At 43.5% G+C, this 26,477-nt stretch overlaps 1 protein-coding gene across 1 annotated transcript; it reads right to left on the bottom strand.

Moving 5' to 3' along the window:
- Window positions 1–356: 356 nt before the first annotated feature.
- NANP (N-acetylneuraminic acid phosphatase) lies at window positions 357–26,413 on the bottom strand. Its single transcript, XM_073672528.1, has 3 exons — window positions 26,223–26,413; window positions 14,485–14,589; window positions 357–3,171 (listed from the first exon to the last, which is right to left on the bottom strand). Exons 1-3 carry the CDS (start codon window positions 26,373–26,375, stop codon window positions 2,536–2,538), a joined length of 894 nt encoding a protein of 297 aa, XP_073528629.1. The 5' UTR covers window positions 26,376–26,413; the 3' UTR covers window positions 357–2,535.
- Between the last annotated feature and the right edge of the window lie 64 nt (window positions 26,414–26,477).

The raw sequence follows: 26,477 nt of genomic DNA, 5'->3' as shown, positions 1-26,477 counted from the left end.
CCATAAGGTGGTATAAGTGTATGCAGCCAGATATTATGCAGAAAAAGTTGCACTGGTCAACAGCAATTTTGGCACAATCTCTCAGTTTAGCAGAACAAGGCTGAAGATGATGCAAAAGTGAAGAGAGAAGCAGAACGCCAAATTTTCAAATCCAGGGTAATGGGTGTATGAAGAAGAATTGGAGCGCTGCCTCTTATATAGAAGCCTTAGATCAGGTGCATCGAAGCTTCACAGCTTTAGTTTCTCGCCATTGCAGCTTAAATATTTGTCTAAAAAGATGCAAATCTTTCATAAATATGGTACACGTCTTGGTTGTAATTTTCAAATATTTTTATTTCTGTATTTCATTTTAATAAGTTATATTACTGCATAACTTTTCATCGTAACAAGTCTTTACATTGGTTAAATGACCCAATAATCAACTCAACCTCTACTATATTCACTAGTGTTGGTGGATGTCACAATCAGTCTGTTTTCATATAAATAATTAAAAATAATCTCAATATTCATTCAATATAAATGCCAGAAAACTTTAAATCAACAAAAAATATACATGTAAATGTCAAGTATTTATGTAAATGCCATATATCGTTTTCATACTATTTTTCTTTAATAGAGAAGTGCAGCCTACCATCTTTAAAAAAAAAAAAAAAAAACTGTTGTAAAGTTTGTTAGCTGAACTACTTTTGACCACTGGAGTCTGTGGCTCCATCAAGCGGTATATTTCAATATCTTTTTTTGTATGTTTTTTTTAAACGTATTTACCGTATTTTGTGGATTATAAGACACACCCCAAATTTGGGGGAGGAAAATAGGAAAAAAAACTTTAATAAAATGGTGGTGTGTCTTATAATCCTCTTTTATGGTAGCTTACTTTGGGAGCGGCGGCGGTGGAGCGGTATCCCGGGGTCGCTGCTGCAGGAAGCTGGTGGCAGCGGCACGAGATGATACGAGCCCCAGGCTGGTAGGAAGTTGTGTTCAGCGGATGTAGGAGTGGGGTGATGCTACGGGCCCCAGGCTGGTAGGAGGTGGTGCTCGGTGGAGGTAGGAGTGGCATGATGCTGTGAACCCCAGGATGGTAGGAGGTGGTATTTGGCGGAGGTAGGAGTGGGGCGATGCTGCGGGCCCCAGGTTGGTAGGAGGGGGTGTTGGGCAGTGCTGAGCCCCCGCTTCCTGTTTCAGCGACCCTGGGACTCCACTTCACCGCAGCCGGTAAGCTAAATTCAGATTCTAAGACGCACCCCCATTTTCTCCAAAAATTTTTTGGGGAAAAGTGCGTCTTATAATAGGAAAAATAATGCCGAGATCATGCTGTGAACAGACCCTAATGATGAAACAACCAAGGTTTAAGACATAATGCATGCAGAACACTGGTGGGTGGCACGGGGTGTGTATTGTCAGTATACACAGCAGCAACTGATTATAGAGATATTGGCCACTAGAAGCAATGCTTCTCTTATGTGGCATCAAATGGACCATGCAATAAAATTCAACAGAAATTCGGTTCTGTGTTTGAGCCTTTCTCAAGCTTGGCTTTTTTTCCCCCATGTACATGAACTTAAGAGGCATAGATGGGTACAGTTTTGCCAACACTGACTATATTACATCCTCATACAACTTAATTTGCGTGGGGCCATAATACACTATACATGAGCATTTATTCAATGTATCAATTAATACAAATTTGTGGCCATAGCACTGTCTGATCAGTAACCGCTGATATGCTGCAGTATTCTTCCGCTTGGAAAACATATGCACTCTACATCTGCTCAGTGGACACTTAATGGCTGCAGCGCTCACGTGACGCCCCTGCCGGTTGTAGACCCTGGCAGACCAGGTAGGGGGATGCAGAGCTGGGTATGGAAGAATGTCACCAGTCTGAGAGGGTAGTTTCATTTTATTTTAACCTCCCTGGCCTAATTACTAAAAGCACCCTTTTAATAGACATTGTACCGTTAAAAATATAAATTCCTTCTTAAAAATGCATTTACAGTGGCTGATTATAGTGAATGAGCGTAACTAGGAACGCTTGTCTCCTGATGATTGGCCATTGTAAACAGGCTGCCAATCACTTAAAAGAAGATCAAAACGCGCACTCGATGGGTACAGTGAAAATCAAGTTTTAAAAAAAATCATCACTCTCAGTATCAGATCTTAATGTATAAACAGGAGATGTGCTGCCAAGGACAATAACAGTTTATGTGCACAGAAGGATCTTTTACCGATCGTTCTGTGAACATTGGAAGTGTGGTCGGTGTGTCTAAAAGGGTTGTTAAATTAACGCCTATGGGCAAACATGTAGCTGATTGGTGGTGGTTTAATTGCTGCTATTGTGTAGTGTAAACCCAGCGTACCAGGTATATAATTATTGAAAATGTGGCAGATTAGTCTGGAGTCAATAGTCTATAGATGGCTGAGTGCGCAATAGACTTTTATTGCAGTATAGTGATGATCTGTTACTCTTTCACACCTTTTCTCCCTTTATTATGACGTAAGGATGTAAGTAGTCTTTTTGCGCCCAATGAAGGTCTTCAGCTACTGTAAATTCCTTAGTACGTCAGGGAGGTGGGTCACACAATCAATGATGTAGTGAGGTGTGGGCTTGGGGTTGCTGTTTTCATGTGGATTTCTATTTAACCAAATAGTTGCCTTGAGTCCAGCATTCAGTCCTCCGAGAATATCAGTATCCAGATTGTCACCGACCATCACACAGTCCTCCGGTTTCACCAGCACAAGGTCACAGCAATGAAGAAATATCGATGGTGCCGGCTTCTCTTCCGCATGTTCTCCTCCCACCACCACAGCATCAAAGTATGGACTGATGCCACAAGCCTCGATTTTCTCTCTCTGAACTTGCCTTTGTCCATTGGTGAGCAGTACCAAGATGGTAGATTTTCGAAGCTCACTCAGCATATTTTTGGTACTTTCTGACATGGTCAGGAGTTGGAGGCGACATGTTTTCCAAATATTATAACATTCTTTGGCTAAATCTTTATAATCTCCAGATCTTATCTCCTCCATGGAGGTTTCAAAATGTGAAACCCTAAGGTCATCCATAGTCATTTTGTAGGAATCAAAATTTTCATGGAAAAGTTTTGTTTGGAAATGGTTACATATAATTTGGGCTTCTCCTTCGCTGAACTGGCTCTTGTCTACCAGTAATTTTAGTACCTGTGAAAATATAGCAAATACATTACATAGTAAACTGAAGGGAAGTGACGAAGACAAAAGATAATGTATACAGTAAGAAGGATTAAAAAAAAGGCGCTTGATCCCTACCAGTGGATATAAAAAGTCTACACACTCCTGTTAAAATGGCAGGCTTCTTTTAGGTCAAAAGATAATAATTTCAGAACTTTTTCCACCTATAATCTGTACAAATCCATTGAGAAACAAACAAATCATTTTGATGTGGGAACTAAAATGTTGCATAAGTGTGAACAGCTGCTAATATATGGGAATGCAGTTGTGTTCAGAATTAGCCAATTACATTTAAACGTCAAATAGTAGTCAGTACACAACTGCTATCATGTAAAGTAATACTGATTAACACCATATAAAAGTTTATCTGTTCAAGTAGGATTTTACTGACATTTTCTTAGTTGCATTTTACAGCAAAAGCGATGGTCCATAAACAGCTTACAACACAGCAAAGGGATCTCAGGATCTCATTGTGGAAAGTTATCAGTCAGGAGAAGGGTACAATAAAATTTCCAAACCATTAGCTATCCCAAGGAACACTGTGAAGACGGTCATCAAGAAGTGACTTTAATTTGGCACAATAGTGACATTACCTAGAACTGGACATCCCTCAAAACTGATGAAAAGGCAGAGAAAATTGGTCAGTGAGGCTGCCAAGAGGCCTACAGCAACATTATGCAGGAATTTCTAGAAAGTAGTGTTACTACAGAGCATGTGACAACAATATCACTGGCCAAACCAATCTACCTTTTACCAAAACCTACATCAAGTAAGCCAAAATCATGTGGGAAAACGTGTTATGATCTGATGAGACCAATGTTAAACTTTTTGATCATACCTTTTAATATTATGTTTGGTGCATAGCTAACACTGTGCGTCACAAAAAGAACACCATACCCACACAAAAGCATGGTGGAGTCTGCATTATGTTTTGGGGCTGTTTTTCGGCAGCTGGAACTGGAGCTTTAGTCAAGGAGGATCAAATGTTGGAATGACCCAGCCAGAGCCCAAACCTGATTCCAATTGAAAATCCGTGAATAACCTGAAAAGGGTGCTGTATACCAGAGATGCCCTGACAATCTGACTGATGTGGAGACTACTGCAAAGAAGAGTGGGCAAGACTTCCACTTCTATATATGCCATGCTGATAGATTCCTAGCCAAAAAGACTGAATGCTGTCATAAATTCAAATGTATTAGTTTAAGGGTGTGCATATTTATGCAACCACATATTTATGTTTTATATTTTTCTTTTTCCACTCTAAAGAGTTCAGTTTATTTTTCAATTGAATTGTACAGATGGGTGACACTAAATGTGGAAAAAGTTGAAGTGATTCTTGTTGGTATGAGGCTTTTTTACATGACAAAAACCTGTGATTTTAATAGTAGTGTTTAAAGAAGTTGTCCAGTACTTTTTTGAATTGCTCCAATGTATTTAGCATGTGGCCATAAGTTTTTTTGTAAATACCTTTAGTTGTATGTATTGCCTGTGAACGGCGCTAAAACTGGCTGCTCACAGGCATCATGTGACCCCCGGCTTTTTCTTCCGCTGAGGTCACGTCAAGTGAGGTGTGACATCAGTGACGCGGTCCCCGCAGTGGATGCTGGGCTGTGGGCGGGGTTACCCCACGCGTCACACTCAGCATCCACCACGCACTTTCCCAATGAATGGGGAGATGGAAAGCGCGCGGTGGATGCTGGGTGTGACACGCAGGGTAACCCTGCCAACAGTCCATCACTCACCGTGGAACGCAGCACTGAGTTATGCCCGGCTGCACCCGGAACTTGACGTGACATCAGCGGATGTCAGAGCCGGCGGTCACGTGATGCCTGTGAGCGACCAGTGATTGCCTGTGAGCGGCCAGTGATAGCGCCGCTCACAGGCAATAAAGTGCGTACGGAAAGTATTCAGACCCCTTTAAATTTTTCACTCTTTGTTTCATTGCAGCCATTTGGTAAATTCTAAAAAGTTCATTTTTTTCTCATTAAAGTACACTTTGCACCCCATCTTGATTGAAAAAAAACAGAAATGTAGACATTTTTGCAAATTTATTAAAAAAGAAAAACTGAAATATCACATGGTCATAAGTATTCAAACCCTTTGCTCAGTATTGAGTAGAAGCACCCTTTTAAGCTAGTACAGCCATGAGTCTTCTTGGGAATGATGCAACAAGTTTATCACACCTGGATTTGGGAATCCTCTGCCATTCTTCTTTGCAGATCCTCTCCAGTTCCGTCAGGTTGGATGGTGAACGTTGGTGGACAGCCATTTTCAGGTCTCTCCAGAGATGCTCAATTGGGTTTAGGTCAGGGCTCTGGCTGGGCCAGTCAAGAATGGTCAGAGTTGTGTTGAAGCCACTTCTTTGTTATTTGGCTGTGTGCTTAGGGTCAATGTCTTGTTGGAAGGTGAACCTTTGGCCAAGTCTGTGGTCCAGAGCACTCTGGAAGAGGTTTTTATCCAGGATATCTCTGTACGTGCCTGCATTCATGTTTCCTTCAATTGCAACCAGTCGTCCTGTCCCTGCAGCTGAAAAATACCCCCATAGCATGATGCTGCCACCACCATGTTTCACTGTTGGGATTGTATTGGGCAGGTGATGAGCAGTGCCTGGTTTTCTCCACACATACCGCTTAGAATTATCGTCTCATCAGACCAGAGAATTTTATTTCTCATAGCCTGGGAGTCCTTCATGTGTTTTTGAGCAAACTGTATGCGGGCTTTCATATGGCTTGCACTGAGGAGAGGCTTCCGTCAGGCCACTCTGCCATAAAGGCCCGACTGGCAGAGGGCAGCAGTGATAGTTAACTTTGTGAACTTTCTCCTATCTCCCTACTGCATCTCTGGAGCTCAACTTTTTCCATTTAAGGATTATGGAGGCCACTGTGCTCTTAGGAACCTTGAGTACTGCAGAAATTCTTTTGTCTCTGAGCTCCTTGGGCAGTTCCTTTGAGCTCATGATTCTCATTTGGTCTGACATGCGCTGTGAGGTCTTATATAGACAGGTGTGTGCCTTTCCAAATCAAGCCCTATCAGTTTAATTAAACACAGCTGGACTCCAATGAAGGAGTAGAACCATCTCAAGGAGGACCACAAGGAAATGGACAGCATGTGACTTAAATATGAGTGTCTGAGCAAAAGGTCTGAATACTTATGACCATGTGATATTTCAGTTTTTCTTTTTTAATAAATTTGCAAAAATGTCTAAATTTCTGGGTTTTTTCAGTCAAGATGGCATGCAGAGTGTACTTTAATGAGAAAAACAATGAACTTTTTAGAATTTACCAAATGGCCGCAATGAAACAAAGAGTGAAAAATTTAAAGGGGTCTAAATACTTTCCGCACCCACTGTATATACAACTAAAGGTATTTACAAAAAAAAGTATGGCCACATGCTAACTATATTGGGGCAATTAAAAAAGTAGTGGACAACTCCTTTAAACTTTCTACATCCACTGTAGAATTATAATCAAAAAAGCATATTTGTCCTACAAATATAAATGGAGTTGCTGACAGAACATAACCATAGATATCATATAATTCGGTCCAAATCTTATATATGCACAGAAGACCGAATTAATTCAGCAAGCACAAAACTTTATTAGGATAAAATATACAAACACATAATAGTTAAAAAGCACCTCCGTCCTTTGAGGGACCAAAAGATTGCATATGAGTGTAAGAGTGTAAGTGTACCTATTAATAGTATACTACTACTACACAATAGTGCTGTAATTTAGCCAATGAATTGTATGTTAAACCATAACAGTATAGATACAGTGATCAAAGTAAAAGAGATGGTAACATACCGCAGAACCACTATTGTGCAGGCACCAGAATTATGCGAGGTCCCTCATCCCCTAAGCACGTTTCGTCTGTTGACTTCCTCAGGTGGCATGGAAATGCAAGGGAAGTGATTGTCTTCTTATGTGTGGTATCACCCAATCAGAGTGGTGGAGAAACATCATGGGACCGAGACACCGTCGGCTGTAATTGGCGCGTGCTGACCCCGTCGCGCTTCCTGGTAACGTGACTTCCGGTTTCCGGCCCGTGGAACGCACGCTGTAAGCATCCCCATGGTTACATGAGGTTTGCTGCGCGTGCGCTCCCACTGTGTTACATAGTTACATAGTTTATAAGGCCGAAAAAAGACAAGCGTCCATCCAGTTCAGCCTATTTCTTGTGCACTGCAGCTATTCCGCAGCGTTGATCCAGGGGAAGGCAAAAAAAACCATGCAGTATAGGCCAATTTACATCATTGAGGAAAAATTCACTTCCCGACACCAATCTGGCAGTCAGATTAAATCCCTGGATTAATTAACTAAGCATAAGATGTAATTTTATTGTTCTCAAGAAAGGCGTCCAGGCCTCTCTTGAACTCATTAAGTGAGTTGGACATCACCACTTCCTCTCCCAGAGAGTTCCAGAGTCTCACGGCTCTGACCGTAAAGAATCCCCTTCTATGCTGGTGCAGGAACCTCCTTTCCTCCAGACGCATAGTGTGCCCCCTCGTCTTTGTCACCATCCTTGGTATAAACAGGTCATGGGAGAGATCTCTGTACTGCCCGCTGATGTATTTATACATGTTTATGAGGTCTCCCCTAAGCCTTCTCTTTTCCAACGTAAATAGGCCTAATTTTGACAACCTCTCTGGGTATTCTAGTCCCTCCATTCCCTTTATTACCTTAGTCGCCCTCCTTTGTACCCTCTCTAGCTCCAATATGTCTTTCCTGAGCACCGGAGCCCAGAACTGTGCACAATATTCTAAGTGCGGCCTTACCAGCGCTTTATACAGAGGAAGAACAATGTTCTCATCATATGCCCCTATTCCTCTTCTGATGCATGCCATGACTCTATTTGCCTTCGCAGCTGCTGCCTGACACTGGGCACTCCAATTTAATTTGCTATTAACCAAGACGCCCAGGTCCTTCTCCATGTCAGATTTCCCCAACGGTTTCCCATTTAATATGTATGGGTGACTGCTGTTTTTCTTTCCCATGTGCATGACCTTACATTTATCGGCATTGAACCCCATTTGCCATTTTTGGCCAGATTCCCCGAAGTCCGGAGCGCTGACAAAGGTCGCATGCGCACCAGCAGATGGTGCATATATAGTGTAGACAGAGGTCATGGGTAATGTGATACACAATAGTCTTATGTATCTTTAGTCTGTATTGTAAGTGTATAAGTGAGTGTACGTATATAGTGTGAATGTTGGATGCGTGCATGTAAATGGTGAATGTGGATGAAGTGGTGTTTAAAAGTGAACAATCTTAAAATATACAAATAAATAAATGTGAAATTAGTAAGGCATGATTATATCAAAGAAATAAACAGCGGGCTGCCAGTTCCTAGCAAACAGACCCGTCTTAGTCCTCGGCTAGTCTGAACGAAGACCTATAGCATAAAGGGGAGGGGTCCCTAAAAGAACTAAGGACTGGGACAAAAAATGGGACACCTCCTAAACAGAGAAGTAGTTGCAGAACACAAAAAAGACAAACTGACAAAAAGGTACTAGAGGGCCCAGAAGGACCAAGCGAACTGACAGAGAAAGGCACAGAAGCTCCTGGCTAGAGAAACAGTCAAACACTGAAGTCCAGCACAGCCAAAAGGGTGCAGCTGGAATATAAAGGCAGATGGTCACGTGACCGCAAAACACAAGATGGAAAAAACAAACAGGAGGGTTCTAACAGAGGTCTGCACTCAAAATCTCACGATACATGGCCCCATTCATTCTTTCATGTACACAGATTAGTCGTCTTGGTCCATTGGCAGAGAAACAGCCCCAAAGCATGATGTTGCCACCCCCATGCTTCACAGTAGGTATGGTGTTCTTTGGATGCAACTCAGCATTCTTTCTTCTCCAAACACAATGAGTTGTGTTTCTACCAAACAGTTCTACTTTGGTTTCATCTGACCATATGACATTCTCCCAATACTCTCCTGGATCATCCAAATGCGCTCTAAAAAACTTCAGACGGGCCCGGACATGTAATGGCTTAAGCAAGGGGACACATCTGGCATTGCAGGATCTGAGTCCCTGGCGGCGTAGTGTGTTACTGATGGTAGCCTGTGTAATGTTGGTCGAAACTCTCTGCAGGTCATTCACTAGGTTCTGGCATTTTTGCTCACCGTTCTTGAGATCATTTTGACCCCACGGGGTGAGATCCCTTGTGGAGCCCCAGATCGAGGGAGATTATCAGTGGTCTTGTATGTCTTCCATTTTCTAATTATTGCTCCCACAGTTGCTTTCTTCACACCAAGCTGCTTGCCTATTGCAGATTCAGTCTTCCCAGCCTGGTGCAGGGCTATAATTTTGTTTCTGGTGTCCTTCGACAGCTCTTTGGTCTTCACAATAGTGGAGATTGGAGTGTGACTGTTTGAGGGTGCGGACAGGTGTCTTTTATACTGATAACAATTTCAAACAGGTTCCAGTACTACAGGTAATGAGTAGAGGACAGAGGAGCCTGTTAAAGAAGAAGTTACAGGTCTGTGAGAGCCAGAAATCTTGCTTGTAATTGACCAAATACTTATTTTCCACCAAAATTGAAAAAAATTTCTTTCCAAATCAGACAGTGTGATTTTCAGGATTTGTTTTCTCATTTTGTCTCTCATAGCTGAGGTCTACCTATGATGTCAATTACAGGCCTCTCTCATCTTTTTAAGTGGGAGAACTTGCACAATTGGTGGCTGACTAAATACTTTTTTTCCCCACTGTAAGGATTTTTTCCTGAGCGTTTCTGCATCTCCCTGGCAGAAAAAAATGCATGCAGATTGTACATGCGTTTTTCCTGCCAGGGACATGCGGATGTGAAGCGTTCTTCACTTGCATTTCTGCATGCGGGTGTCAAGCGCTTTCCAAGCATTTAGCATCACTTGGAAAGTGCTTGACAACAGGCATGGATTTATATAGTTTGACCGTAAAGAATGGTTAAAAATAAAAAAATAAATATATACTTACCTTTCGATGGCCCCTGGTGTCTTGCTTCGCTGCGTTCCGGCTGCCGGCAGATCGCGGTACACTGCACTAGGACCTGCCGTCACATGACTGTGACGTCAGCGCAGGTCCTACAGTCTACCGCGATCTGCCGGCAAGCACAGAGAAGGAGTCGGAAGGTAAGTATAAAATTTATTTTTTATTTTATTCTTTTTTTTACAGGTTCTATGGTACCTGGGTCAGGAGGAGAGTCCCCTGTCCTCCACACCCGGGTACCATCCGACATTGAAACGTTTGGATTCCGCATGTACAGATGCAGTGATGCGGAAACCAAGCGTTCCAATGCAAGTCAATGGCGGTGATTAAGCGGCGTGTCCGCAAAATTAATGGACATGCTGCGGATTTTTGAGCGCAGCATTGACATTGCGACTTGTCATTGGGGACCATGGGGGACGGATTACCAAGTGTTTCCGCTGCGGAAATTCCGCAGCATAAACGCTTGGAAAACGCATAGTGGGCACACAGCCTAAGTGTTTTTGTAAATACCTTGCTTGTTCTTTATTGCCTGTGAGCGGCGCTATTGGTAGCCACTCACAGGTATCACGTGACCTCCGGCAGCAGCCGGCTCTGGCATCCGCTGATGTCACGTCAAGTGAGGCGTGACCCACTGACGCGCACCCTGGAGTGGATGCTGGGCTGTGGGCAGGGTTTCCCCGTGCGTCACACTCAGCATCCACTGCGCGCTTTCACTCTCCTGTGCTCATTAGGAAAGCGCACTGTGGATGCTGAGCTGTGAAGCGCGGGGAAACCCCGCCCACAGCCCAGCATTCACCCCGGGGAGAGAGTCTCTGGGTCACGCCTCACTTAACGTGACATCAGCGGATGCCAGAGCCGGCTGCAGCTGGGGGTCACGTGATGCCTGTGAGCGGCCAACAATAGCGCCGCTCACAGGCAATAAAGACAACCGCAGAGAACATTCTTCCAAAACGTTTTAGGCTTTCTCAGGTAAGTTTTGGCAAACTCCAGCCTGGCTTTTTATGTCTCGGGGTAAGAAGTGGGGTCTTCCTGGGTATCCTACCATACAGTCCCTTTTCATTCAGACGCCGATGGATAGTACGGTTTGACACTGTTGTACCCTCGGACTGCAGGGCAGCTTGAACTTGTTTGGATGTTAGTCGACGTTCTTTATCCACCATCCCCACAATCTTGCGTTGAAATCTCTCGTCAATTTTTCTTTTCCGTCCACATCTAGGGAGGTTAGCCACAGTGCCATGGGCTTTAAACTTCTTGATGACACTGCGCACGGAAGACACAGGAACATTCAGGTCTTTGGAGATGGACTTGTAGCCTTGAGACTGCTCATGCTTCCTCACAATTTGGTTTCTCAAGTCCTCAGACAGTTCTTTGGTCTTCTTTCTTTTCTCCATGCTCAATGTGGTTCACACAAGGACACAGGACAGAGGCTGAGTCAACTTTAATCCATGTTAACTGGCTGCAAGTGTGATTTAGTTATTGCCAACACCTGTTAGGTGCCACAGGTAAGTTACAGGTGCTGTTAATTACACCAATTAGAGAAGCATCACATGATTTTTCAAACAGTGCCAATACTTTTGTCCACCCCCTTTTTTAGGTTTGCTGTGGAATTGTATCCAATTTGGCTTTAGGACAATTCTTTTTGTGTTTTTTCATTGAAGACAAATTATACCAAAGAATTTGTGATTGCAATCATTTTCAGGAAGAAACTGAGTATTATCTGACAGAATTGCAGGGGTGCCAATACTTTTGGCCACCACTGTAGGTAAAGTGAATGCAGTATAAGAATGAATGGAAAGTGTTGTAGGGTGAGAATGCCTAATAGATTAATAATTGATCACATAAATATAGTGTAGTGCAAAAAAGAGGCTCCCCAATCATGGTCACCAGGTAAAGTTATACCGTAATGGATGCCATAGCAAACACTCCACCACAAGTAGAGCCCATGAATAAAGTGCAGTGCAGCAGCAGAATAGCAAAGTATATGGGACCACAGTAGTCAAACTTATTTACATAGCATTAGAGTGATGAACCAAAGTAGGCACAAATAGAGGGAAGATCAAGACATACAACCATGAGTAAATAGCAATAAGGCTCCAATGCGCGTTTCGCGTCTAGCTTCTTCCTGGGGGGATTGTATAACTTTACCTGGTGACCATGATTGAGGAGCCTCTTTTTTGCATTGCACTTTATTTATGCGATCAATTATTAATCTACTAGATGGTGGCCCGATTCTAACGCATCGGGTATTCTAGAATATGTATGCAGCCGACTGGGCGCGACTAATCAGCGAAGCAGTGTTTAAATGGGTTGTGCACTACTTTAAATTAACCCCCCAATGTATCCCCCCGGGGTCCCTAATGAATTTTGTAATTACGTCATGTTGTCAATACTGCTTGTGACAACATCGCTGACCACGCACAGCCAGCACGTAATTCCCCCGGCTGCAGCCGGCTCTTGCCTCCGCTTACATCACGACTATTTGCGGCTGCAGCCAGGGGTCTCCTGTTCCGCGTACCATGGTGAATGAAACGTGACAGAAGTCCATCACACTGTGACTGACCGTGTTCACTGAACGTGACAGAAGTGCGTCACACTCTGACTGACCATGTTTAGTAAACGTGACAGAAGTGTGTCACACTGTGACTGACAGAACGTGTTCAGTACGTCATGGGCAGTTGGTGAGTCACATGACCACATGGGCGGAGTCAGCCTGCTATCTCCCGACTTGTTCTGAAATCCCGCGTCGCTGATTGGCCGTGGCCGGACCAATCAGCAACGCGGGATTTCCTGGACGGACAGACAGACGGGATAAGCCGATTATATAGTAGATTAGGCACTCACCCTCCAACACCTTCCATTCATTCTTATACTGCATTCACTTTACTTATGTGGCCTATATATGGATAATATCTATGTGTATATGTACCAGTACAGTATAACTGCAGGTATTTGCACAAACCATATCTCGTGTACTTAACCACTGGGTTTTATGGATAGACTATGATAAGGTTTTATTCTTTGTACTGCACTTTATTGAAGGATTCATTTGTGTAATAAGTTATACTGTACTATTTTTAGGACCATGTTTTATTTTTTTTTATATATACTATAATTTACGTGTAGTTATTGTCTTTTATTTTGTGGTACCAAAGATGTTATCCTGCTACTCAGGCTCTATCCATGTGATCTTATGACAAGTCAGAGTATCACATTTGGATCAATTAACCCTTTGAATAAGGTGTCATGTAAGATAATGGTATTAAACACAAGAGAATCTAATTCACTAAACCAAATATTACACAGTGCAATTGCTACATTTTCAGTAAACTGCAGGGTCATAAAATAATCCTAATTAATAGTGGTACATGTAAAAAACATAGGATACTTCGTTGTCACCATTTTGATCATAAGAGCGTAAAAGCCATACCACCGCGACAAAGTGTACCCAATCAGGATGGTCCCTACCTCTAGTATCTCCCCTCGTCATGTGCCAGCAGGCCTCAATAAATGGGGACAGAGCAGGAGCTGGACCTGACTGTTTTTTTTTTTTTTTACACCTGCCTGTGGAAAGCTAAATAGACAAGGTGCGGAGCCCAAAGGGGAGTGGTCCCTGCTCCACATGTACCAAGTACAAGAACTAAAGCAAGACCAAAATCAAGGCCAGCATACCCATTAGTATAAGTGCAATGTGTAGGTGCACATTCACACTGTGGCCATTAACAGACAAAGCCTAAAATAAAAACAAATAGATACCCTGCAGTAAATAAATAGATAAAAATCATAGCACCGCGACAAGATGCACCCAATCAGGATGGTCCCAGTCCTGCCCTACCCCCTCCCCTGTCTATCTTGAGGCCTGCTGGCACATAGAGAAGTGAGGTACTAGAGGTAGGGACCATCCTGATTGGGGTCACCTTGTCGTGGTGGGATGGCTTTTACACTATTACTATTATTCATTTACTGCAAGGTATCTATTTGTTTTTATTCTAGGCTTTGTCTGTTAATGGCCATAGTGTGAATGTGCACCTACACATAGCACTTACACTAACAGGTGTGCTGGTCCTTGATTTTGGTTTTGCTTTAGTTTCTTGGACATACTTTTCTAATATTGAGTGCAATGTATAACAGTATGGAGTAAGCTCCTATTTTCCCTCAAGATGGAGTGCAAAACATCCATCATACAGGTGACACCGTGCTTCGAGATACTTATTACTCGTGTACACACAATGACTTATTCTGAATAGTCACCTGCAATGATGTGGCTCGACAACACTTGCATTGTGGTGTAACAAACAGATTTCCATGTTACTTACCTCCTCTATTGCTTTTTTGCTGGCTCCAGATGTGTCAATCAATGTGTTATCCATGTCAAAAAACACGGCTTTAATACCGTTCAGCACCATGTCTGCGCCCGGAGTCTGCAGGATCAGATAAATATGGACAGTGTATACTAAATAATGAGGATACAATGCAGCCTGCACAAGTTTCATCCATATGCAGAGCAAAGACAAGGCAAGGCAACTTACAGCGTATACTATTGTCCGGAATACAATATTTTTCAAACTTCAGAGATTAAATCTGCCAACATTTCTTAGTGTTCTGTGTTTGGTAACTTGCATTCTGGAAAGTCAGATGCTGTACATCAGGGGTGGGGAATTTTTTTCCTGCCAAGGGCCATTTGGATATTTTTACCATCCTTCGGGGGCCGCACAAATTGCGCCCTAACTCTGCCCACAAAGTACATCCTGACGCTGGCGCTGGTGTAAGGACATAATCTTTCATTGTACGTGCCTCGGCGCTCAGTAGTGAACAGTGTGTGCTCATAGAACAAGAGGATATTAATGGGCTGGTGGCTTTTAAAATACAGCTGACGCCACAAGCACTGTGGTCCCCGGGAATCTGCCCGGGGGACAGATAAAAGGTCATCAAGGGCATGAGGCTCCCCACCCCTGTTATGTAGTAAAAACATAGACTTGCTGCAAACCCCACAACCTACTGTCTCCTTCCCCATTATCCGATAGACTGTCAGCCCGCATGGGCAGGGTGCTCTCCCCTTTTTACCTGTCTGTCATTGTTAATTTGTTCTCTGTAATCTATATTTGTATTTTGTATGTAACCCCCTTTTATGTGCAAAAAATAAAATTAAAATAAAATAATAATAATAATAATAATAATAAAAATATAAATGTAAAAAAAGGCGCTATTCCTTAATCAACTAAGTATGAAGTGTAGATGCTGGAAGAGGGACAGGTTCTGTGTGCTGACCCGTCAAGGAAAATACAAAAGAATTTACAATATACTACAGTGCTACCAAATCCTATATAATGCATAGAGACCTGCAATGTGTATATATTCTGTGTGATACCAGCTCTAGGGCTTATCCGGCACAGTGGGATTGTGCAATTGAAGATACTCCAGACATATTGGGCACCATGTTAAGAAGCACAGCGTTATTCTGTGTAGGTCTTACACAGGATCTGTGTTTCTCTGACACTAATAAGGGCTATTTATGCTGATTCCTATAGATCCAAGTCTCTACTTTATGCATTATATAAGATTCTGCAGCACGGTAGTATATTGTAAAATCTTAAATAATAATAATACATTGAGGTTTAGTCAAGGCGCTGTTCACATCACACCATGCAGCCTACATCGGAGAGAGATGGTAGGACAACTCCAAATGTATAACTCACAGACCTAATCTCAGCAATAAGATCACCAAACAAGTTGGATACCCAGATATAAAATTCAAAGCCAAAAAACAATGTATAATCACAGCACACAGAATGTAATGCTCTAATAGGCCAGATACGCGATAAATACCTAAATGATTTGTATTAGGTTCTCATTGAAAAATAAAGGAGTCAGGATTCTTCTTCTGACTTTAGAGCAGAATATAAATACCATAATCCAATCAATTGGGCATTAGATTCTGTGATTATATTAGTTGAAACTAGGGCTGTGGAGTCTGAGTCGGTGCCCATTTTGGTGGAGTTGGAGTCGATATAAAATGGACCGACTCCAACTCCTAAAATATATAATAAATTGGGTACAGTAGTTTAATGTAGTTTGTGGGGAATATTTTTTCATCAGAATTCGGGAAAGTTATGAAATGTCCTATAAATGTCTGTCCTATTCCTGATCTAAGGGTCTAGACTTTTAACTGAGATGAATCTGTACTACAGTAAATTTATCACTTAAACATGAGCCATGTATGAGGGAGTCGGCGTCGTGGAGTCGGAGTCATGGAAATTGAGGAGTCGGAGGTTTGGCTTACTGACTCCACAGCCCTTGTTGAAACGCTGCAAGTATCCCATTGTATGCCTCTATAGTTACTCAAAACCCCTTACGCCACACTCATATTGCGCACCCAGGACCATGTAGACAAATACTGTTCCCATCTTCTACAACGGCCATATGAGGAGCACCTATGGTCAAGCGCTCTCAACATCTTAGAGTCTCAGAATTATTTTATCACACACCGACAAATTATCTCTGATATAACTCTGGGATGTGGCTTACAGTTACTGGTGTTGATCCAAATTTTTAAGTTGCGAGTGGTCAACCTGTGCCAATCTCTACCCAGCTCCTCATCAACTGCCAAGGAAAATAATACAGACCACAATGTTACAGCTGGAGAATTCATGGCATATCATCCACGATGAAGCTGCCTTAGCAGTACCTCGGATGTGGACCCCACCTCTAAGGGAAAGTTCCCACGATGAGGAGCCGCTGCGGCCCCAACGCTGCAGAACATTTGTACCACTTCCGCCCTCATTATGCAAATGAGCGGCCGCAATTTTTTTTTCCACATATGGACTTTCCTCATTGATGCAAGTCTATGGGGAAAATCCACATACGGAGCCGCAAGATAAACTGACATGCTGCAGATTTGAAAGACCGCAGGGCACATGTATGTGTCACAGGAAGAGTACAGACAGGTATTCACCAACTGGCCGCAGGTCTCCTAACCTGAACTTTACAGCCTCATACTGTATATGCTTATGAGGTTGTCAATTTTCGGTCAAAAGACCTGTGGCCAGACCGTGAATGATGGTCTGTACTCAGACCGAGACACACAGATGTGTGAATGTGGCCTTAATTGAACAAATTGTCACTATTCTTCTATCAACAGTCTGACACTGGACCATTATCCCTCCCAATATCAGACTGTGTAAGAACACATCCCTTTGAGAAGGGGAATAGCGACGCCCAGTAGTCCGTTATTTCTAGGCTACACCTTTTGAAGTGCTGCATAATGATTTTGACCATTGAGCAGCAGTTGAAGTTTTTCACTCTATTAACCTGCAGATATGGGGTTAATCTGCAGGTTAATAGCGTTGTAAAGCTGTGCAGCTGACAGTCCGGATGTCATGAGTGTGCCAGATGTGACAGACAGTCGCCCTGCAGTTGGTTGGATCTCTTCGTTTGGTATTACAGACACCACCTTAGATCTGTCTCACTCTAGGACCCAGCAGCTACCTTCCTCTTGCTAATTAAACACCCTGGCCTGAGTGTATAAATACCTTCACTTTGCAATAGGGAGGCGCCAGTGATATTCACATGACCCCTTGTGAAGGCTTGGAGCAAGTGCAGTTCTTACTTCATCTCTGGTGCTAGGAGGCCATGTTGTAATCTCTCTGAAGTCGACTCAAGCTAAGCTACTTCCCCGTGTCTGTCTCCCCTTGCTGTTTTTAGTGTTAGAAGGGACTGACTAGCGCTCATCTTCCCCGTTCCCTAGCCAGACCCTAGCTCTAGGGAGAGACAGGGTTTTAGGTTCCTGCTCCCGATTGGTGAGCAACCAATATAGGGACAATAGGGGAGACAGGGTGATATCAGATCAGCCTAGGAGGTCTCCAACCCTTCTGTCCTTAGTGTCTGGGCTCCCTTCCCCTCATTCCTTCGTGTAATAATAATAATCTTTTTATTTATATAGCGCCAACATATTCCGCAGCGCTTTACAATTCAGAAAATTTCCAGACATTATCGGCACTGTCCCCATTGGGGCTCACAATCTAAATTCCCTATCAGTATGTCTTTGGAGTGTGGGAGGAAACTGGAGAACCTGGAGGAAACCCACGCAAACACGGGGAGAACATACAAACTCCTTGCAGATGTAGTCCTTGGTGGGATTTGAACCCAGGACCTCAGTGCTGCAAGGCTGCAGTGCTAACCACTGAGCCACCGTGCCAACCGTGTTGCACTTAGTCTTTCCTAAACTGTGCATGACACCGGCTACCAGGTGGAAATTAACCTTACTCCTTCTGGCCACCTCTGGTTTTCAACCATAGGAGCACGGCTTCATTGACCGCTCAGAACATAGTGAGCAGCTGCTGTAACCATGCTCCAGTACTGACGGACAGCTGGCTCAGCAGTGCATCAGTACAGAGACGGCTGTCAGTGCCAGAGCATGGTTACAGCAGCCGCTCACTCTGTACTGAGCTATGAATGAAGCTGCTGCCGCAACGCTATTACTAAAAGCCTGAGACCGCCAGGAGGAATAACGTTCATTTCCTCCTGGTAGCTGGACTGTCAGTGTGGTGGCCGGGCAGCTTTAGAATGCTATTATCCTGAAGATTAACACCATATCTGAAGGTAAATAACATATTTTGACATGACAGGCTCCCTTTAACTGGGACTGACCACTATTTGTACAACCCTTCTCAATCCTTATGTTTTCCACATACTAAAATAATAACACTTAGGCTGTGTGCCCACGATGCGTTTTTCAAGCGTTTATGCTGCGGAATTTCCGCAGAGTAAACGCTTCAAAAACGCATGGTAATCCGCCCCCCATGGTCCTCAATGACAAGCCACACTGTCAATGCCCATGCTGCGCATTTTTCCGCAGCGTTTATGCTGCGCTCAAAAATCCGCAGCATGTCCATTAATTTTGCGGAAGCGCGGCGTAATCGCCGCCATTGACTTGCATTGAGACGCATATAATCCGTGTCAGTACATTTGTACTCACAGATTATATGCGTTTCAATGTGCGGATGGTACCCAAGTCTGAAGGAGAGGAGACTCTCATCCAGACCAGGATACCATTGTACCTGTAAAAAAAAGAATAAAATAATAAATAAAGATTATATTCACCTTCCGACGGCCCCTGGTCTCCTCCTCTGAGCTTGCGGGCAGGACTGAAGGACCTGCGGTGACGTCACAGTCATGTGACAGCAGGTCTTTCAGTGCAGTGTCCCGCGATCAGCTGGCAGACAGGAAAGAGCGCAGCAGCACACCCTGGGCCATCGGAAGGTAAGTATGGGTTTATTTTTTTATTTTTAAACATTCTTTCGGTCACACTATATAAATCCATGCTGTTTGCATGGATTTATATAGTGTGACCTAGTTGTCAAGCACTTTCCAAGTGATGCTAAAATCGCCTGGAAAGCGCTTGTCAATCTGCATGCGGAAACGCATGTGAATAACACTTCAAATCCGCATGTCCCTGGCAGGAAAAACGCATGTACAATCTGCATGCGTTTTTTCTGCCAGGGAGATGCAGAAATGCTGCAGAAATTTTCTGCTTCATTTCTGCATCGTGGGCACATAGCCTTATACAGTGCTGGCCAAAAGTATTGGCACCCCTGCAATTCTGTCAGATAATACTCAGTTTCTTCCTGAAAATGATTGCAATCACAAATTGGTCTTATAATCTTAATTTAATTTGCTTGCAAGGAAAAAACACAAAAGAGAATGAAGCAAAAATCAAATCATTGATCATTTCACACAAAACTCCAAAAAAGGGCCGGACAAAAGTATTGGCACCCTCAGCCTAATACTTGGTTGCACAACCTTTAGCCAAAATAACTGCGAACAACCACTTCCGGTAACCATCAATGAGTTTCTTACAATGCTCTGCTGGAATTGTAGACCATTCTTCTTTGGCAAACTGCTCCAGGTCCCTGATATTTGAAGGGTTCCTTCTCCAAACTACCATTTTGAGATCTCTCCACAGGTGTTCTATGGGATTTAGGTCTAGACTCATTGCTGGCCACCTTAGAAGTCTCCAGTGCTTTCTCTCAAACCATTTTATAGTGCTTTTGGAAGTGTGTTTTGGGTCATTGTCCTGCTGGCCTCATGACCTCTGAGGCAGACCCAGCTTTCTCACACTGGGCCCTACATTATGCTGCAAAATTTGTTGGCAGTCTTCAGACTTCATAATGCCAGGCACACGGTCAAGCAGTCCAGTGCCAGAGGCAGCAAAGCAACCCCAAAACATCAGGGAACCTCCGCCATGTTTGACTGTAGGGACCGTGTTCTTTTCTTTGAATGCCTCTTTTTTTTTTCCTGTACACTCTATGTTGACGCTTTTTCCCAAAAAGCTCTACTTTTGTCTCATCTAACCAGAGAACATTCTTCCAAAACGTTTTAGGCTTTCTCAGGTAAGTTTTGGCAAACTCCAGCCTGGCTTTTTTATGTCTCGGGGTAAGAAGTGGGGTCTTCCTGGGTATCCTACCATACAGTCCCTTTTCATTCAGACGCCGACGGATAGTACGGGTTGACACTGTTGTACCCTCGGACTGCAGGGCAGCTTGAACTTGTTTGGATGTTAGTCGAGGTTCTTTATCCACCATCTGCACAATCTTGCGTTGAAATCTCTCGTCAATTTTTCTTTTCTGTCCACATCTAGGGAGGTTAGCCACAGTGCCATGGGCTTTAAACTTCTTGATGACACTGCGCACGGAAGACACAGGAACATTCAGGTCTTTGGAGATGGACTTGTAGCCTTGAGATTACTCATGCTTCCTCACAATTTGGTTTCTCAAGTCCTCAGACAGTTCTTTGGTCTTCTTTCTTTTCTCCATGCTCAATGTGGTACACACAAGGACACAGGACAGAGGTTGAGTGAACTTTAATCCATGTTAACTGGCTGCAAGTGTGATTTAGTTATTGCCAACACCTGTTAGGTGCCTCAGGTAAGTTACAGGTGCTGTTAATTACACGAATTAGAGAAGCATCACATGATTTTTCAAACGGTGCCAATACTTTTGTCCACCCCCTTTTTTAGGTTTGGTGTGGAATTATATCCAATTTGGCTTTAGGACAATTCTTTTTGTGTTTTTTTTCATTGAAGACAAATTAAATGAAGAGAATAATACCAAAGAATTTGTGATTGCAATCATTTTCAGGAAGAAACTGAGTATTATCTGACAGAATTGCAGGGGTGCCAATACTTTTGGCCAGCACTGTACTTACCTTTGGTGCCGGCACCATTCCAACGATGTCAGCACTGGCTCTCCCGGGGTTCATGTGACATTATGTTGCCAGATCCCTGCAGCCAGTCAGTACTGGCTTCACTTTTCCCTCCTGCAGATAAATCAGACACCTGGAGGAAGCGAGAGCTGCAGCTCTCTCATTTCCTTCGAATGTCAATTACGTCCAACGGAGGGGAGAGTGAAGCCATGATCACAGGTGAGTATAAATGTTAGGCCACGGCCCCACTATCAGTATTTGGTCAGTATTTTTTCTTAGGAGTGGGTGATAAATGCAGAATTGGTGACTTGTTTCTATTCTACCATTTCTCTGATTGTTATTCATCTGTTTTTTGTGGACGACACCCATGCATGCCATTCCTCTGCAGTGTCATGGGAAACACTCTCCCCAATGTGGCTTTCTTCTTCTCTATCTAACTACATTGACCTCAGTATCATTCATTCTCTATGGGACTGCGCTATACTCATATTGTGCATTTATGCATTTAATTTGGCTCAAGGCAGACCTGGGCAAAGTGCGGCCCGTGGGCCACATCTGGCCCTCTGGCTGTTCCAGTCAGGCGCACGGGCAGCACAATGCTCTCTGCTATCCGCCGCCCCCTGTCACCGCTCTGTGCGCCAGGGGAACGGAAGCAAGGTATGTGGTGTTTTTTTTTTTCATGTGTATGGGATGATTGTATGTACACTGATGGCTATGTAGGGCTCACGCTGTATGCAGGGAGGCTGTGTGGGGGCTGACGCTGTATATAGGGAGGCTGTGTGGGGGCTGACACTGTATATAGGGAGGCTGCGTGGGCACTCATAAGGTATATAGGGGATGTCCGCACACTTAATTCTGCTCAATATTAAGAAATACAATTTATTATAAAATAATTATAAATAATATGTTTATATTAATATTGAGCAGAATTAATTTCAGCCTACTGGTTCAGCCCTCCACAACAGTCACGGTCCTTCATGTGACCCCTCGGGAAAACTGCCCACCCATGGCTTAAGGAAATTATTGTGCTTGTACACATCAAATCTGTAGATGCGCTCACTAAGTTTATTTTACAGGCTTCTGGAGAAAGGCACAATGCCAGTCATTCAATGGTTAATTCTTTGGAACACTGAGAGGGACTTTCTAGCCAATGAAGCATCAGTAATAAACACCTGTGGTAACTATGGCAACTGTACTGATGTCATATACATATATAGCATAGATTTAAAAGAAGATTCTGGAACCACAGGTCATTCAGCTGTCTGAGGTGCCATACTTGATGTGTCTGGAGACCTGGAGCTTCATCACTCCACAATCTATAAGGGAGGAAGGGGATACCGCCTAGCCAGCCAGATCAGCCATACCGCCTAGCGATCAATGGGGTGACAGATGTTGCAGCCAGATCTCCCTCACGTCCGGTAGTAACCGCCTTCGACCTGGAGAGGTCGCATTAGGCTTCTCTATACAGCGCTCACACAGGGCACTTGCTTTAACCTTCTCCATTACTGTTTTCAGCTGATGTAATGTGTAATGTGATGTGATGTTACTGATATCATATCTATATTAGATGTATATTATGTCTCACTGTAAATATGATACAGTGTACAAATTCTGATACAACTTGCTGTTACATGTTGGCATTAACCTTCTAAGCCCAAGGGAAGGGCAGTCCTCCAGCCATGGTTCCCTAGAGGTTTCCTCCACAGGGGGTTTTCCTCTCCTGAGTGCTGAAGGATGATTCTTTGTGAGTCGGAGGTTTGCAATTTTCAGTGTCTTTTTCATAGTAATTGGCTGTTTCTAAATTTCAGATACTGAATGAAATAATAATAATGTGATTTATAATAAAATTCTGTCAATTTAACATCCAATAAAAGTGTTCTGTGCGTTTCTTTCACAATCTTGGGTTAATGGGATTTTCTTGGGAATCACGATCCAGCATCGATGGTCAAGCCATGAAGCCAGATATGGAGTTGGAGCATTTCTAACCTTGTGCTGGAAAACAGGACGGAGCAGAGAAGACAAGCGTTACTGCACCATTAGCACAAGTTCACAATCTTCCTTGCATTCACATAAAGGGGCCAGGGTTGGACTGGGACTGAAATTCAGCCCTGGCATTTGAAAGCCCACAGGCCCACTTGCTATGAAGTGAATGTGATATATGTTCTTCAACTTTTGTGGATCGCTCGAGGTATATATCACATTTAGGCCACATTCAGTATTTGGTCAGTATTTTACATCAATATTTGTAAGCCAAAACCAGGAGTGGAACAATCAGAGGAAAAGTATAATAGAAAGACATGCACCACTCTTAAACATATTATCACTCTATGTAAATCAGTGGATGACTAAATCAGGGGGTATTTATTTCCCTGGACTAATCCTCCCTCTTGTTGTGTAAGCACAACCCTGTTGATGTGGGTGACATGATTTTCAAAAGCGACATTATCGCCAGCTCTTTGCAAACTTTGCGGCTGGCGGAGTCTGGCGTCACTGCTGCCTCCATGGCATTATGCCAATGAAGTTGTGGTACATACACTTGACTTTATTGCATGTTCCCAGAGAAGTCGAAAAATGTCCGCATGTGCAAAATTTGCAAACAGTCAATGGTGACGCTAGTTTAGGGGGCAAGGGTAGCAGTCAAGTTCCCTTTAGTGTGCATTGGGGGCTTTTGTGAGCAGGACTCTGTGGCACAGCACTGACCTCTTAACATCTTATCACTATCTTCAGTTTGTAAAAGCCATTTACACAAGGCACAAGATTTAACCCTTTCACTGCCTAGCTAAAAACACAGTTCTCTTAAGTTGGCTGCAGGGAGGCAACCAAAAATCCACTGTCTCCTGCAGACAGCTTCTAAAAACACAGAACAGTGATAAGAGGAGTGAGAGGGGAGCAGCAGATCAAAGAGACAGGAGCCTGCAGAGGACAACTATTTCACACTCAGAGAAGCTCTAATCAGGGCCTGAATGTGGGGGGCATGTAATCTGCAGAACCCATCTGAGTAGGACTGTCCCCATACTGCTCTATTGTCCATGTGTTAGCTGCTCATGCTGGGCTGGCTGAGTCACTAAACATGATTAAGCTGACTGGCTGCATCGGCATCATCCTCTCCTTCAACCTTCATGTACTGAATGCGGATAGGAAGAAGTGGAAGTCAGGTCACCACTGGAGTTACTCCCTGAGCAGAGCAGGAATCTAAATAGAACAAATAGAGTGCCAGGGGGAAGGTTTACATGTGTGTGTCCCTGGAGTGAAGGAGCTGCTAACAGCTGGCACTGGCCTATCTGGCATTTGCCAGAATTGCCAGATGGCCATTCCGGCCCTGACACCCAGGATACAATGTCAAATAAAAAAGTATATAATTTTTATTGGATACTGTAGTATGACATAGCATAGTCATCCAAGCCATTTCATTACCTTAGCATTTACTGAACATGGTAAAAAAAAAAGGTAAAACTGACCTGCCATTAATATTCTCCAGGTCATTATGAGTTTGCAGATGCCAAGCATGTATACGTTCTTTTTTATTTAAGTGGTGAAAAAAATCCCAAACTTTGCAAGAAAAAAAATGGCGCCATTTTCCAAGACCCGTAGCGTTTCCATTTTTCAGGATCTGGGGCCAGGTGAGGGCTTACATTTTTGTGAGCCGAGCTGATGTTTTTATCGAAACCATTTTGAGGTAGATACAATGTTTTGATCGCCTGTTATTGCATTTTATTACAGTGTTGCGGCGACCAAAAAACGTAATTTTGGCGTTTCAATTAATTAATCTATTAGTTTACCTTATATTTTGATAGATCTGACATTTCTGAACCCAGCGATGCTCAACATGTATTATTTGTTTTATTTTGAATGAGGCAAAAGGGAGGGTGATTTGAACTTTTGTTTTTATTTATTTATTTTTTAAACTTTTTAGTTTTTTTTTTTTACGGGCTTCATTAGTCCCCTTAGGAGACTTGAAGTTGCAATCATCCGATTGCCTGTGCTACACATAGCAGGGCCTTAGGTATCAAAAACCATTATCTCCTATGAATGCCAGCTTCAAGCATTCAGAGCAGATTTATAATGACAGGCACGGGGTCTTCTGTAGACCCCTGGCTGTCATGACAACCCATCTGCGCCCTGCGATCACGTGACAGAGGCGCAAATGGGTGGGACTTGTGACGAGCTTCCGCCCGGTGCGTATTACATGCAGCTGTCAGAGATTGACAGTGGCATTTAACTTAACAGCCGCGGTTGGATCTTGGATTCCCCTGTGGCTATTAGAGGCACAAGGAAGCTGATCAGATCAGATCAGCTGTCATGTGCGGGGAAAGAAGCAGGCTTAGCGCCAGAGCCCGCATCAAAGGGGGATACACGACATATGACGTACCTACACGTCCAAGGTCATGAAGGGATTAAGCAGTGTAAACAGGCCTGCGGTGCTTTTAGTTAATTTCCCTTGCCAGTGCACGGAGTTCTGTGTGGATTTTCTCTACAGATCTGCATTTGGTGGAGAAAACCTGCAGGTAAAAAACACAGACACGTTTCTGATGCAGAAACGCACTAAAACTTCCTCACACATTCTTATAAAAGTATCGGCCCATGGAAAATCCTGAATGTGTGAACATCGACTGAGGTAACATTTATGGACAGACACATTGTAACAAACCGCCAGCTCACCTGTATTCCGCACACAATGGACGGTATAAACTCTAGATATAACTACTAATCTCTCAGCTGCGATAACTGTTACACTGGGAAGGCAACAACTCACTGACAGCAAACAGAGATCTTCAAAAATGACAGAGGAATTCCAGTACAAATAATAATCAGAGTTCCAGAGTGATATTATATTGCACCAGCTCTGTGTACTCACACCGTGCAATGTCTCTACTTCTGGGCAGCAGATAAACTCCAGACGGTACAGCACAGCTTCCCTCCTACTGCACCTCCACGACAGCAGTTTAGAAAGCGACAACACTGCAGGGCAGCAGGAAGCCGGGTGTAATTGCAGTACTCCACTAGTCATCCGGGTCTCCAACAAAATGGCCGCGTCTCAGTAACGTCATCTAAGGTCTACGCCAAAATGGCCGCAGCTCCAGTAGGCGGAAGTGGTGACATTGACAGCTGC

This window comes from Phyllobates terribilis, unplaced genomic scaffold (genome assembly GCF_046119375.1).
Source record: "Phyllobates terribilis strain yellow unplaced genomic scaffold, ASM4611937v1 Scaffold_3__8_contigs__length_932513732, whole genome shotgun sequence".
In the NCBI taxonomy this organism is placed as follows: domain Eukaryota; kingdom Metazoa; phylum Chordata; class Amphibia; order Anura; family Dendrobatidae; genus Phyllobates; species Phyllobates terribilis.
This window is presented reverse-complemented; position numbering and strand designations above follow the sequence as displayed.